Genomic DNA, 16,262 nt, shown 5'->3' on the forward strand with positions numbered 1-16,262 from the left:
ATCAGACTTAAAGGTGTGCACAACGTTGAAGGCATTTTCCTGTAAAGTAACGATACAGTCCAGCCATGGCAACCTAGAGCGTCAACGCATATTGCCTTCTGTTCCAAGAAAAATTGCGACGTTTGATGAAACATTCACAAATAAAAAAGGAAAGTGAGCTACAAGCATGTTTTGTTTTCTGTGATAATGGATGACAAAAAAAGGAAAAGAAACAGTAACTAAGGCATGTGCACGAGGATGGTTAAATCTTTCCTGTGTCTAAAGCCTGATCCATATGTCAGCGAACGGCCACGGTGTGCGGCAAAACAAGTTAGTTCGGTCGAAAAATGTAGTTGTTGGGTGTCGACGTACAACTTAGCCTCAACACTCTTGTTCTGTTTTTAGAAGACACTGTAGAAAGAAGCCCAAGTTTTGCTTTCAGCTTCCCTGTCATTGATAGGGATGGTGTGACGCTGCTTTAAACATTTTTTTTTTCTGTTACTGTACCTTACCCGCTTAACACCCCCCCCCCCCCCCCCCCCCCCCCCCCCCACCCACCCACATACACACACACACACACACACACCCATCCCATCCCACCCCCCAGATAAAATCCTCCCCGTCCCTCCGGGCCATGGCAGGAGAGAGGAGGATTACGCTTTGCTCTCGTTGCCGTTTGTCTGGGGAGCCTCGTTGGGGACCGTCTTCACCTCGGCGTTGGCGTTGTTCACCTCAGGAGTAGTGGTAGCGTTGGTCACCTCCGGCTCCACTTTAGCTTTGTCATCGTTCACAATCTTACCACTAGAGGGACGAAGCAGAGAGAGGGAGGGAGGGAGGGAGAGAGAGAGAGAGAGAGAGAGAGAGAGAGAGAGAGATACAGAGTCAAAAGAGGGAAAAGGAGGCCAATTCTGTTAATGATGGAACACATCTCTCTCTCTCTCTCTCTCTCTCTCTCTCTCTCTCTCTCTCTCTCTCAGACACACAGCAAAAAATGTCTGTTCTAAGCTGCCTTTTGTCTGTTTTCAAAAAAAGGGGAAGAAAGAAACGATGAATGAATGAAAAGGGAAAAAAAAGAAACATGCAAGAGGGTTTTCGAAGGAATTTTGTCTTTTCCCCCTCCTGGAACGGAATGCATTTCACACATAATAGGATCTCCCCTCACTATCCTGAGCTACACATCACATAAGAGCACACACGGATGTCACACCTAGTTTCCAGGGAACAATGGAGTGATGAGTGTGGAATGAGACAGGGCCGGTACAGTAGAGCACAATACATGACGGAATGAAAAGCCTCAGACATAACCTACAAACACGAAGCAAACGGCACACAAGAGGATTACACGCTGTCTGTCTGGGTCACGGAGCACGCATTCAATGGGGAAAAGCCACTTCTTCAGCGCCAAGAATAGTTTGTTTCACCGTGCGAATCGCCACATAAAAATGCATTTAGATGATGTTTTATGTTTATGTGTGCTGCTTACCTACACGCTCCACAAGGCGCGCTTAATATTGTGGAAAAAAATAAAAAAATAAAAAAATACTGTATATGCTGATGTGACTAAAATGGAATGTTTCTTCTGTAGTCTGTGATCCTGCTGTGGTCTGACGCTTTCAAAAGACAACACTGCCTCCTGCTGGTTCCTCTAGTCTAGAACACGGTTTCCCAAAGAGTAGGTCGGGACTCGAGTAAAAATCCCATTTAATTTTCCTACATTTAAAAATATATCAAAAGATTAAAAATAATACAAAATAAATCTAACCCTATTTCCCCCAAAAAAGAAAAAATATATATCACTTACATTATCATATAATTTACAAATTAAGAAGTATAGTGAAAATTGCTGATGCGTTGTGTGCTTGTAGATCATCTATTTTCACTAGTTTGGGTCCCAGGAAAACGTCTAATCTCTCTCTCTTTTGGGTCTCGATCTGAAAAGTTTGGGAACCACTGCTCTAGCTAGGACATTGATTCTCAACCTTTTTCATAAAAAAACATCACCACCCAGTTTGATGTGCATTAGGCCACAGACCCTCGTTTTGGATATACTATTTCTATCTCTGGGAGCGCAATCTACACTGCAAAAATCCTCAGTGTAAATTAACTTTGAGAGTGTACAAATGGACCTGCAACTTAACACAATCTTTGCCACGAACGTGGGACCTCGTTTTTCTCTCCACAACCTGCCTTTGCCAGAACGAGGGAACTCGCCTTTCTTTAATTTCATTTAAAGGGGAATTCTACTCATTTTCAACATTTTACTATGTCATTAATATACCTTAGAGCTGTTGTGTGGACATAATAAAAAAGTCCCCCCATTCTGTGTTTCCTAGAACTGGAGGTATGAAAAGAATCATTAACATGGTGAAACACATCTTGATGATGTTATCAAGATGTTTTTCACCATGTTAATGATTTGTTTCAGTCACCTCTTGAGCCCCATTGCCCCCGTTTACCTCTGAACAGCACTCAATAAATCAATAGAGACCTAATCAATCTGCAATTTCAATTTTGATTCTGCGGATTTTCCCCTGGACCCACCTGGGGCTTAACAGGTTAACTCTTAAGGTATACATTTTCCTTTACCATTATGTTTTGGAATTTAAGTTGCCTAGGCAAGTTTAGAGGAGCTAAACTTAGAAGAAAAACGTCTAACTATTTGATGGACCATACCGTTATATTATATGGTTACAGAAAGATTGGCCTACTTTTTGCATCTTTTTTTAACCTTCTTTTGTATAGTTTACTTGTTTGATCCCATTTTTGCAAACTGAAACTTTCAGACAAGACCTGTGGATACATAGGGTCAAAATAAATAGTGGTAGACTAAAAATACTTGTACAGAGTCTTGTCAAATTTGACGTGCGTGCATACAGTAAATACATTTGCAAGCGGGGCTTTGAAGTGATTTCAGGTAGGTCCTTTTGTAGTGTCCTTTTGTTTTCCTTTATGTTCCCTGGAACGAGTGGAACGACACCACAGAAGAACACAGGGCCACCGTTGAGCGGCAGACTGTCTTCACCCCGCTGACGGAGAGAGTGCTTGGCAGGTGGCACCGCACATACTCCCTCGGCACCAGCCAGGTGCTCGGAGCAGACAAGAAGCTGCCCACGCCGCCGCCGAGCGAGGGGACGGAAGATATGAAGGAGGACGGGGGGAGGAGAAAAGTGCTGAGCAAACTAAAAAGGTAGGAGAGAGAGAGGAAGAAACAAAAAAAATGCCCTGTAAATATTTAAACAAGGCCCACACTGCAGCTCATCTCCTGTGGAAATCTTTGTTTGCAGCTCCGTGTTTGGCAGGAGGCAGTGTTGTCACAGAGGCTCGCGCTCCTTAGGAAGTGGGGATGTGACTGCGACGGGTTCAGCTAGAGCCAGCATGCAGATGAGCTGGATGACTGATGTGTTTTTGTTTTCTGTGTGGGAAAAGTCTCAGTCCCCTCCTGCCAAGCACAGTTTGACCCCATAGAAACTCCAAGGACATGCTCCGAAACCTCAAACGTCAGCATGGATTTTTTTTGTTTGTTTGTATTGTGAAAAACAAGGGGCTGCAGCCTCAAAATATTACGGAGACTGGAAAGGTTGCAGGCTTAAATCCTCCAGAGCAACCGCGGCAATGTCAAAGGAGTGGGGGGGTGAGGGGGGTGATGCACTGTCCGAAATTGGATGCATTTCAAGGATATCAATAGTAACTAGAAAAGTCAAATTTTCTAATTATATTTGAAATGTGTACGATTTCACTTTGGCCATGGTTCGTTTCAACATCCATCTTTCCACTGGTTCCAGAAAGAAGACATTTAGACACACTTGGGATCAGTATCAAAATACTTCTCTCCAATTTAAATCACCTGGTTGCCACTTTCATTTTAGACCATGAGCTGACATCTAGCTACCGGTATATCCATATCCATTACAGTTCTACTCAGCAGTGTGGCCCGCATGTCTCAGGCCTAGCGTTTAGTTTCCCAGGCATGCTTCTCCAAGCCTAGTCCACTTTGCACCTGTCATGTGGTACCATGACGGCTAACCGACAGGTTTGACCAAGTGCAAGTGGTACAACATGTATCCTGTTGAACACTCCAGTCCTAGCCAGCAGCCTCTAGCTCATTTTACAGTAGTTCATAATACGAATCACGATAATGGGTGACATCTCATTACAAAACATAATGTCCAACCACTATGTGCTCATCCTGTGTTAACAGGTATAGCCGGAAAAACAGTCTGTGTCGCATAGCAGTGGTTCTCTAAAGTTGGGTCTGAGAACCCCTGAGGGGGTAACAGAGGGCCCCCCAGCTAAATTATTGATAGAAGACCAAATAGACCCTTACAGATCTGTGTACAAATGGACCTAGTATTAAAAAAGGTCTTTATTAAACGACCTTAAATTGTCACTTTAGAAATGTGCAGATAGGTACCCTGTATACATTACACATACTGTATACTGACTGCATGTTGGTTTGTTTACTGTGCAATCTATTTACCACTTGTGGCCACAAGTACTCCAAACAGACAGACAGACAGACAGACATATAGGCCTATGCATACAGACATACACATGGGGCCAGTCATTGGAGCGGATTCAGTCCGGGTTTTCTAACTAATAAAATGGTGATGTTCAATATTGTCCTAATCAGTTCATTTTGACAGTCTTAAAAGATCTCCCCCAGAGCCTCTTACATTGTACAATGTAAGTCAACGTGGAGCATATTTTAAATGTTCAATTTCTATTCGATTGAGACATTATTTTTGACTAGAGCGGTGCCCGGGGGGGCAGTGCCCATGGGAGCCTAGGCAGAGGACTTTTGTGGCGGTTCTGGACAACCGTGGGTCCGACCAACTTGACACCGGGCACTGCACTCCCTGTGGGGGTGTGGAACGTGTGTGTTGAATTTGAAGTAGGTGGGGTGAACGGTTCTTTGAAGTAGGTGGGGTGAACGGTTCTCGAGTTAGATTTCTTGCCCGCCTTTGTTATTACATCATGGCAAGGTAATTAGACAACCCAAACTTCTCCCTAAGTGGTCTTGCCTTTTAAGCTAATCATCTGGGGACCCACCATCAAAATCATTTGGACCATGCATGCCAAACTGAGGGTCCTTGAAATTAGTTAGTTTGAGTCCTATAGCGTGAACAACCACCCACATGTGAACAGTTCCCTGCCTATACTGATGCACCCTTGGGACGGGTCCAGCAGGCAGAAAACCCTCCACCCCCACAACGAACGGAGCCCATGCAGTTCTCAGCAGCCTAGTGAGGACAAATCCAGCTCCTAGCTCCTGTCTTCCTCAGGGTTCCTTTCAAAAACACGAGCAGCACAGTCCTCTCCTCGAGCCAGTGGCCAAAGTTTCAGCACGATGACTGCAGCTAAAAATGAGAGAATTGTGCTATTTCCAACTCGGCTCCGAGGGGCACAGTCAGCTGTCCGCCCCACTGACATGTGTCAACGCGATGTGGCACTGACTGTGACGTGAAGCTTGACATCTCCTCCTCACCCACCCGATTTATTGTGTCGTGTGCCTAAACATAGCCGATCTACAAGCTCACGATGCGTTGCGGCGCGGACGCATTGTGACCTTGTAGATCGCCTATCTTCGGTGTGCGACATCAGCAACCAAGTATAAACTCATATCGTTCCACATCTCTAGCATGGACGTCATTGGACAACTTTGTCGGGAGATAAAAAAAAAAAAAAAAGTATATAAGTATCGATATAAATATAACTAAGTATAACTATCACTAATAAACAAACCGTGAGGAAAAATAGAAAGTCTGTGAAAAGCGAACGATTGTTGTGAAACAACAGTTACCACTTTCAGACAAACATCAATAACTTAGAATGGTGTTAGATGTCATTGGTCATGTACTATGATCACTGGATGATGTGGCGGTGTCAATATTCAGGGCTGCAGCAGCCAATTGGCCCGGGACACTGTTCCATCCTTGGTCTCCCCCGAGAGGAGAACATTGCCCAGAAATCTAATAAACCTGCGGGATGGCTGGCTGACAAGATTGCAGTCTGGGCCCACTGAAGAAAAATCACTGCGGCGATCAGGAGGAAAGGCTCGATACTGTCAGCCATATGAAGACAAATGTCCCTGGTGACAAGCCCGGCTCCGTCAAGGTGATGACTGACTGACACCGGCTTTGACTTAAGACCCCATCATACTTTGCCGTGGCAGCAGTGTCGCGCATCGAAAGTGGCAAACCTACAAGCTCACTGTGAGCCACTTGTAGGTCTGCTACTTGGCACCGTAGTGCGACGGAGCAAAAACTTAAGCTTCAGCCTCAACTCCTTATAATGGGCTTAATGGCTTATATGAACCTACTTCTGGGCCGCTTCCCTACTTCCTTCACAGGTGTTACCGATGATACTGATCAATTAATTTCAAGGACCCCCATTACTCTGAGAGTAATGGGGGTCCTGACCATGGTCATGACCATTTGTCAATTTGGTGCCATTTGTACACTCTCAGAGTTAAATACCCATACGAGGCCATTTGGAACCCACTCAAGGACACTTTGAGACCCACTGGTGTAGCAGAGTGTTTCCAGTGAGCCAACATGCACAGTAGCAGCACCCTGACTCTGTTTGAGCAGAATGGAACAGTATTCATTAGTATCATCGGTAACACCTGTGAAGGAAGTAGGGAAGGGGCCCAAGTTCTTTCCAAAATGGTGTGTGTGCATAGAGCCCATTCATCGCTCTTCTTCTTCTTCTTCTTCTTCTTCTTCTTCTTCTCAGAGATGACAGAGATGAAATAAGCAGTGATGGAATAAGGACTCCCATTTTTCAATTAAGTAAACAAATAACAGGCCTGAATTAAAAATGTTACTAAAGTAAAAGTACAACAGTATTTGCGGTAAAGGTGGCTCGATCGGTCGACGGTTAATGTACTGTATGTTTTGTAAAAATAATACAAAGTAACTATAGTAACTAAAGCTGTCCAATAACTGTAGTGGAGTAAAAATAATAATAATAATAATAATATTTGCCTCTGAGGTGTAGTTGAGTAGAAGGAGTTGAAAAATGGAAAAGTAAAAGTACCTAAAAAAATTTAAATTTGTAAATTACAGTACTCAAGCGAATGTACTGTTACTGTAGCCTACTTTCCACCACTGAAGATAAGTGTGGGAGATGAGGCAAAGGGAAAGAGGGCTGATCATCATCAGACAAACTGCAATGCACCTGGGTTTTGCGTGCTTAGGGCATGTGGAGACAAGGCGCACATTTGCAATCATTCTCAGGGAAGAAATCCAAACAATAACTTTACAGTATAGTGCACAGCTGACTGTAATTGCTTCCCTACTGTTGACATGAAAGAGCCCCTTGAAATCTGGAGAAAGCCACGAGCGCTTGCAGGATTTCTAATTACTGTAACTACGGACCCGATAATTATCTTTTATAGTATTTCATGCCAAAACCTTAATCACATAATTCCATGCTTAAAGTGCTGTCAACTTAATTTAACTTAAATTGTGATATTAAAAGTTGATTAGTCATGTTCTTTTCTTAAATACCATAATATTTGTATTATGTCAGATCTCTAACATCCAAAAAGGAAATGCAAAGATTCAGAATACTTGCAAATTACAACAGAATTGGTAATAATTGGAAGGCATATTCTTCACCCACATTTACAAAACACAAAATGTTATTTGTTAGCAATATTGTGAACAATATTGTCTATTGTCTATTGTCCTTTTTTTTTTAAAATCATCGCATAGTACTTGCTTTTTGGGCAAGCTGGGCTTATAGTTGGTACGCATTCTTCACCTACTCTTCAATGATGTACTGTATGGTCTCTGTCGGGTGGAAAGTAAACCTCATATGTCCAAATCTGTTACTTTTCAGGATTCAAATTCATAAATAGCAGATCAACAAGCCCAAAACGCATCGCTTCATGCCACGTTTTGAGCTTGCGGATCTGCTACTTTTGGATACTATTGCGGAACACTATATGATCAAATAGGGCATTCATTTACAAAAAAAGTCACACAAAAAATATGGAGATAAGAGGTTTCTGCCCGACAACGCTTAGCATTGTGATGCGTTGTGCGCTTATAATCTTTGAAACCTTTTGGAAGTGATAGTGAAAGTGGTTCTGTCTGTGTGTTTTTTAAAATATTGAACCAAAGTTGTGACTAAATCCTAACTACATTGGAGCCACTGGCGCCAGGTTCTTCCCCCCCCCCCATTTCCTGACAAGTAACACTTTCGAAATACGCGGTCTCCACCCGACAGCGACGATATGTAATATATTGAAATTGAAATGCTTGCATCCAAAAAGACCTTTTGTCAGCCATGACGACGCAGCTCCATTATGTAACTTAGCAGCGGTGAAAGAGATTCCATCATGCTGAAAGTGGTTGACATTAGTGACATAGAAAGAGAGTGGTATATGGAAGGATGGAGGCCAGGTTTAAGAGGAGGAGGACGGTGTCCCCCGACTTACGTGGCCTAAGAAGGGAAAGACAGCAGCGGGTGGTGAAGTGGAGGTGGTGGTCGAAAGACAATAAACACACAGACCAGTAACATCCCAATGTTCACGCTAGCATAATGGGCCTCTTCCCCATAGATATATATAAGAAAGGCTAGATGGCTCACCCGCACTCTGGACAATGGAGAGCGACGTTGCTACGTGGCGGCCATCTTACCGAGGGGCAGCATAACATTGTGTCTATGGGGCATGTACTTTTTAAATAACAATAACTTGCTCAATTTTCAAACAATTTTCAAACGGTTTGGTTTGTTATAAACGTCAGAGACGTCCGCATACTTATATGCTTTTATATGACGTTCATATAAAAAACAACATTAAGCAGATAAGCGTCCTGAATCATAGCCACGTTGACAACGTTTGTAATAAACCAACCTGTTTGTAAATCCGTCAAGATTTGAGGGAGTTATGACTATTTTAGTTTGAGCTGCCATAGAACATAGCCCCTCAGCAAGATGGCCACCGGGTGAACTACGTCACAGACTCCGCCTTGAGCCATCTAGCCTTTATATATGTCTATGCTCTTCCCTACCTCCTTCACAGGTGTTACCATCGATGCTAATGAAGGCTCTGTTCCATTTCATGCACTGTATGTAGCACAGTGGTTCTCAAACCTTTTAGTTTCAAGGACTTCCATAACTCTCAGAGTTACTCCCCCCCCCCCCCCGCCCCCCCCTTTTTTCCCCTCACTGTATATATTTCTTTTCCCTTTTTACCTCCTTTATGATGAATTCCTGTTCTGTCTATAGAAGTGTCTATTTGTACGTCTCTAAATGTTTTGATGATTTGAACATGGTGGACCCTATTGGAAACAAGTGTAATGCTTAATTGGGTCGTCCACTCACAGTTAACAGCCTTTGTATTGAGTTTGTGCTTGAAATGTACTGTAATTCTGCAAACTGTTAATAAATTCTTCAATCAATCAATCAAACTCATTTAGATACCCCTCAAGGAACCCCTGAGACCCACCGGTGTATTCCAGTGTTTCCAGTTAGCCAACACGCACAATGTCAGCATCAGCCTTCATTAGTATCATTGGTAACACCTGTAAAGGAAGTAAAGAGGCACAATTTCTCTCCAAAATGGCTGCGGTGCATAGGGCCTATTCATGCCATCCTTCCAATGCAATAGCGGGGCGATTGGAATGCCACCAGGGTGGAACATACAGGTTTTGAGTGGCAGGCGATAAGAGTGTTCATACTCGTCTTGAGCTGCTGTGGTGGCGTCTTTGCCCAGGGGAACGACAGCGTCCTTGGCCGGCTCGTCTATTTGTAAGTCCTTACTCTGGCTGCTGCCGGGGCTCGTGACCGGCTCGGGCTGGCTCTGTGGCCCGTCCACTTTGGTGGAGGGCGGAATGGCGGCGGGGTCTGAGGCGGGGGGTACGGTATCGGACAAGGGGGCGGCTTTAGGGGTCTCGCTCAGGTCAACCAGGGGCCCCACGGAGGGTTCGGCAGCGGCGGCGGGAGGAGGAGGTAGGGATTTGGGCGGGCTGTGGGCGGGGCAAGTTTGGGGGGAGGTGGTCTCGGCCTGAGGAGCGTGGGTGGTGGGCGAGGCCGCACTGGCGCTCAGGGCGGTGCTCTCGCTAGCAGGGCTGCTCTGCGCCGTGCTAAAGCTCTCAGAGACCGAGTTAGTGGCTGTGGAGGGGAGCAGGTTCAACACCGTGGATGTGGTGTCTGCACCCGTGGGCCTGTCAGGTGAGGGAGGTGAGGGGAGGAGGGAAACGGAGAGAGAGAGAGAGAGAGAGAGAGAGAGAGAGAGAGAGAGGGGGGACAGAGGAGAAAGGCCAGGGAAAGTGTAAGGAAAGTGAGGGGGAGAAGGAAAAGGGACGGACAGAGAGAAATAGAAGGAGCAGAGAGGGAGTGAAGCCCAAGGCATATAAACACAGAGTGAGCGCATGTGTGCAGTCAGTGACAAAAAAACCTACAGAACCGAAAAGAAAATGTTAGGAACCAAGTCTTTTGTTGGGAGTGGAGTGTACATGCAAAAACATATTTAAAAAAAGGACGAACAAAGCATTAAGCTACAGTTAGGTGTTAGAGGTTTTTAAGGCACGAGGAACTTGATTAGCATAATTATGTCGCTGTAGTGACTTTAAAGGACACATTTAAGCCGGTTTGTGGAAGTTTCTTTTAAGCTACGCATAAGTAAGTGGTCCACATGCGGCTGGCATGTCATACTGTATGACAGCAAATCAACCTAGGTGCTAAAAGAGAGGCCTTTAGCTCATTTAAAGGATAAAGACGCTACAGTTTGCGTCGTCCTACTAGAACACAAGAGTGCATCTCTTCTTTTTGAGTGTTCTTGCGGTGCAAACTCAGTGGTCTAGGGATTCCCATGATGACACACTGCATGCCTACTAAATGGTAGAGAACAGCAAGCTGGTTTATAGATACAATAATTTATGAAATGACAATAAAGAAACACTGTAACGGTTCTCTTTAGTTATTAATCAACAACAAAGTAAAAAGTCAAATTAAATAATTACAGTATGAGGAGAATCGCGTAAGTGGCATGTCTTGCCACGAGGCGAGTCTACAGCAATGTCTTGAATAGCAAGTGATTAGCAATCTTTGGAGACTGCGCCAAACGACACGTTCTGTTCCGTTTTCCTGGCCACCAATATTTTTCTACTTCCAAATAGTCACTCATTCTCCAACACCATTTGGGACGCAGCAGTACATGATTGGTAAGGATGGATTCGCGGGGGCTAAAACAAAATACCACCAGGACTATTTCACTGTGGTCGTACACTTTACATACCAATACTTCACATCATGCATTGCGAGACGGTGTCCAGAGAGAGTATAGCTCTAGTTTGGGAGAGACGGTCCGCTGCTGGTACAGGGTGGGGTCTACTACTTACTCTGGCTCTGTCAAAGGAGTGGTCTCGGTGGGCTCAGTGGGTGCGCCTCCCTCCTGGCTGGGGGTGTGTTCCTCCTCCGTCCTGACCTCCACGATAGGCTCCTTGGATTCGTCCTTACTGCTGGGAGAATCCAACACAACATAAGCAGGTTACAGCGGGTACGCTTAAGCAATATTACACGAGAGCTCGAGAGGGGGTGGTTTAACGTCATTAATGCACTTCTGAGAAAGCAACGCAGAAGTGCATTGATGACGTTAAACCATCCCCTCGAGTTTAATATTGCAATTATTATACCCTTAAAAGTAAGAGAATCGCAAATAAAAATCATATTTTTGTAATGACAGATGTAGCCACTAAGACCACAAATGTCCCAAGAAACTAGCTAGCCTAGCAACCGAGTCGGCTGCGCTCTGGGAGAACAGAGCAGCTGAATTCTTTGTTTTGATTAGGTGTTCCATGATGCTGGTTTAAAGCACGGCTAGAAGGCTGTTTCAACCAATCAGATTGCTTCATCGAAAACGACCTGTATAATGATGGGTATTGCATAACAGGGAGGGGCATGAATGTATATGTATTCCCTATTTGCACCATTTGTGGGTCGCAGACACATTATTCCCCTTATTTTCTGTTTCCTAAATTTGGGTTTGAATTATTATTGTTTCAAAACATTTTAAAAAACCTTTTTTTAAATAAAGCAAAAAATGTCATGAATTAATAACAAATTTCAATGATTGCTTTTCAGTAATTTCATAAAGAAATCAAAGAAAAAACTAAGAAATTCCATAAATTAGAAAACAAAATGTATAAGAAGTAGTGAAAATAGCCGATCTAAGAGCTCGCGAAGCAACGCTTTGTGTGCTTGTAGATCTGCTATTTTCACTATAGTTTGGGTCCCCGGCAAACATCGAATCTCTCTCTTGGGTCAGAGGCTACAATGTTTTGGGAACCACTGCTTTGACTCACGTGAACGCCGCCTTGCCCTCCTCCACGTCCTTGCCCTTGGCCTTGCCCGGGCCAGCCTTGCCGCAGAAGTTGACAGCGATGCACATGAGGAGGCCGCACTTGTTGAGGAAGTAGCAGGTGACATCCACACCCACCAGCAGCAGCAGGAACACCACGATGAGGATGCCCACGATGGCGCCTGTGCTCAGGCCCGAGCCGCCGCCCGCCGCGTCTGCACGCCCACCACGACAGAGAGAGAGAGAGAGAGAGGCGAGAAAACGAGAGGCGACGAGGCAAAGAGCGAGGGATGGGTGAAGTATAAAGATGCAAAATGAGAGAAAGGAGAGGATCGGAAACATGGAAGACGGAGAGGGGAAAAATAGACAGATGAAAAAAAGAAAGAAAGATGTCACAAAGAGGAAGTTAGGAAGAGGGCGAGACACAGATGTGATGCTGATTCGAGCTGTTATTAAGCTATACCTCAGGTTTTTTGTCCCCTCACAGCTCAAGTGTGTTGCGGTAGTTCAAAGGGAATTTCAAATGAATTCATGGCATGCATGTTATGAACAGGAATTGCCAAGGATAATGCTAATTTCGGCCGTTACTTATTTCAACAATGTCTTAACGTTAATCTCCACATCTCTGTGTCACACACTTTCTACTGCACCTTGCACACAAAATGCATTAGTTGCACGAGTTAACTAACAGACACACATCTAGATCAATATATTATGAGTTAACTAACAGACACACATCTAGATCAATATATTATGCATTCACGTTGCACGACTCAGTCATCTTGGGAACTATATTAGGCACAATAACAAGGGTCATGCACAACAGTCAACTGTGGGAAAACACAATGGTAACACTTTGTTTGTAAGGGGAGCCTGGGAGGATACATGTAGCATGTGTGATGACCCATCCTGGTTGTGTTTGCTGTTAATACTGTTCTCTGTTCATGTGCAGGAGGAGGGGACCAGCCTGCAGGGGTGTGTCTAGATGATGAGGCACACCTGACTCCAATTTGGCTCAGGAGTATTTAAGCAGGCTGGTCAAGGCCATTCTCCCTCTCTCCCCTGCCAAGGAACATTGTTTGCTCTTTACTACTTTGGGTTAGTTTTGACCTTAGTTACTGCACTTGCACATACATTACACTTTCACACATCCACACAGGCACTACACTACTGATTCAACTGATGACTCACACCCCACGTTACAGTAAAGTATTCTTTGTTTTGATTAAGTTTATAATAAATACCTGTTTTTGGCATTTACTCCTGTGTGTCGTCTCCCATGTTTGTCATGGTTAAGTCCGTTCATGACAAGATGGGGGCTCGCCGCTCTAGCTAAGTTTGTTGGTAGATATGGTTGTTATCTCCGAGTGGAGTTTTTTTCTATCAATTGTTTTGATGAACTTAAGCTTTGTTTGTTTGTTTGGGAAACAAATTGTTTGGGGGACACACATAGGAGTTGGTATTTTGTTTTTGGGGGGGGGAGAGCATTAAGAACCTTTTCGTTTTTCTTGTATTCTCTCTGTGTGCAGGTTTGATGTTTTAAAGTGCTTAGTCCTTGGGGTTCCAACTCCCATATAGCTTTTGAACAGTGGGTCTCCATATGGGACTCACTGTTTTTATTTTCTGGGTTTAGACTGTGTTCCACACAAGCTGGAATGCGGTGGTACCACTGAGAGGCCCTTGTTGGAGGGGGGGACTCGGGAGGGCCACTGAAGACTAGGGTGGAGACAGTCAGTCAGATTTTGTAGGCAGTTTAGGTAGGGGAGTTGGGCTCTGGGGTCTTTTGCTACTTTTGGTTAAAGCCTGTGCACAGTTTTTTTTGTTTGTTTTTTTTGAAAAAAAAAGGAAATATGAGTTCAGTTGAAGAATTTGTTCAGGCTCCATCTGTGGAGCTGCTGGATAGATGCACAAAAGAGCAGCTATTAAAGATAGCAGAACACTACAACATTCCTGTCCGGCCTACACAGTCAAAAGTTAGGGTAAAAATAGTTCTGATCGACTGTTTGGTGGAAAAGGATGTATTATCAGAGGAGGCGGTCCCATCGGAGGATGAGAACCCAATTGAATTGAGGTCTGGTAAAACCTTTTCTTTTTCTTCAGGGCAATTAACTTTTGAACAACAAAAGGAATTGCTTCAAATTAAACTTGAACATGAGAAAATTAAACTTCAACATGAGAAAGAGATTGAAGAGATGAAGCAAAGAACTGAATTGAAAAGGTTGGAACTGGAGCAAGAAAAGTTTAACATGAGTGCTCATGAAGCCAAGCAGTTTAATGTTGGTTCTAACCTACAATTACTTCCCAAGTTTTCAGAAAAAGATCCGGATTTGTTCTTTTCCCTGTTTGAACGTGTGGCAGATGCCAGGAATTGGTCTGATGGTGAGCGCACTCTACTGCTTCAATGTGTCCTCACAGGTAAGGCCCAGGAGGCCTATGCTTCTTTATCAGTGATGGATAGTCAAAGATATGAGGTTGTTAAAGGAGCAGTGTTACGTGCATACGAGTTAGTAGCCGAAGCCTACAGACAACGTTTTAGGAATTGGAGAAAAGAGGAACACCAAACATATGTGGAATTTGTAAGAGATATGTTAGTCCAGTTTAACAGGTGGTGCGTAGCATCAGAGGTTAAAACCTTTAATGGGCTTCGTGAGTTGGTTACTCTGGAACAATTCAAAAACTGTGTGCCAGTTAACATTGCTACGTATATAACTGAGAGGAAAGTGAAAACCCCCCAAGAGGCAGCCATTTTGGCTGACGAATACTGTTTAACACACAGAAGTGTAGTTGGTGACTGTATGTCTCAGTCTGGTGGTTCCCTTCGTACAGGAAAGTGGTTTGGGGGGCAGGGGGATTCAAGTCTTTCCAAGTCTGAACATGGTTCCGGGAAACAGGACGATGCTAATGTTTGTCATTTTTGCCATAAAAGTGGACATTGGAAAAAAAATTGTTTTGCTCTTAAAGCTAAGGAGAAGATGTTAAGTGGTGCACCAATCAAACCATCCGCGTTGGCTGCACCGGCAGTTCCCTCACCGCAGCTAATGGTTAACATGGAAGGTGTTTCTGATATCAGGTGTTCCACTGGGGGTGACCATAACGCTGAGTACACAGCATTCCTTTCGGAGGGTTTTGTATCACTGCCTGGTGGAAAGGCAGTTAAAGTTAACATCTTGAGAGATACAGGGGCATTACATACTTATGTCCGTCACAACGTCATTCCATTCTCCTCCATTTCAGACACAGGCGATGTCATTTTAATGCGAGGTATGGGTATGCAGGTAATTCCGGTACCCCTACATAGAATGAACATTGTCTGTGGGTTGGTCAGTGGGGAGGTGGTGGTGGGAGTCCGTCCTGAGTTACCAGTGGAAGGGGTGGATATAATCCTTGGAAATGATTTGGCTGGGGATAAAGTGTGGGCTGAGGCTAAATCTCCAAATGTGGTTACCCAGGTCCCATTACAGTCTTACACAAGTACCCACCCAGGGGAAACTGAGGTTTTTCCGGCATGTGCCGTAACTCGCGCTATGAGGAAAAAGGATGAGTCTGCTGAAGAGGGAAAAGAGGGTGCAAAAGTGTTGTCAATACCTGTACCTCTTCAGTCCATTTCAATTACGGAGTTAGTTCAAGAGCAGAAAGCGGATACTTCCGTGAGTGTTCTGTTTGACTCTGTGTCCCCTGCAGAAGAGATGGATGCTGCAGCACAGGGTTATTTTGTGATTAATGAAGTACTCTTGCGTAAATGGTGTGTTCAAGGAGAGACTGGCGTGGGGGAGCCCATTTTGCAAGTTGTGGTGCCTACCAAATTCAGAGAAATGGTGTTGAAAAGCTCCCATGATGGAATAGCTGGGCACATGGGGGTTAGGAAAACATACAGTCGCATCCTGCAACATTTCTTTTGGCCACGTTTGAAGAAGGATGTATCGGCCTTTATAAAAACCTGCCACACTTGCCAACTGACGGGTAAGCCCAA

General features: G+C 44.3%; 1 protein-coding gene across 1 annotated transcript in view; it reads right to left on the minus strand.

The window, feature by feature from the left end:
• Positions 1 to 587: 587 nt before the first annotated feature.
• LOC306928350 (neural cell adhesion molecule 1-like) overlaps positions 588 to 16,262 on the minus strand; it is a 323,025-nt gene continuing 307,350 nt past the window's right edge. Inside the window, exons 16-18 of the mRNA XM_079508391.1 lie at positions 12,297 to 12,507; positions 11,334 to 11,450; positions 588 to 780 (exon numbers count right to left, since the gene is read on the minus strand). Of these exons, the coding sequence (XP_079364517.1) occupies positions 633 to 780; positions 11,334 to 11,450; positions 12,297 to 12,507 (476 nt within the window). The 3' untranslated portion in view covers positions 588 to 632. The remainder of the gene's footprint in view (positions 781 to 11,333; positions 11,451 to 12,296; positions 12,508 to 16,262) is intronic.

The sequence above is a fragment of the Electrona antarctica genome (assembly GCF_951216825.1).
Source record: "Electrona antarctica genome assembly, chromosome: 8".
Lineage (NCBI taxonomy): Eukaryota > Metazoa > Chordata > Actinopteri > Myctophiformes > Myctophidae > Electrona > Electrona antarctica.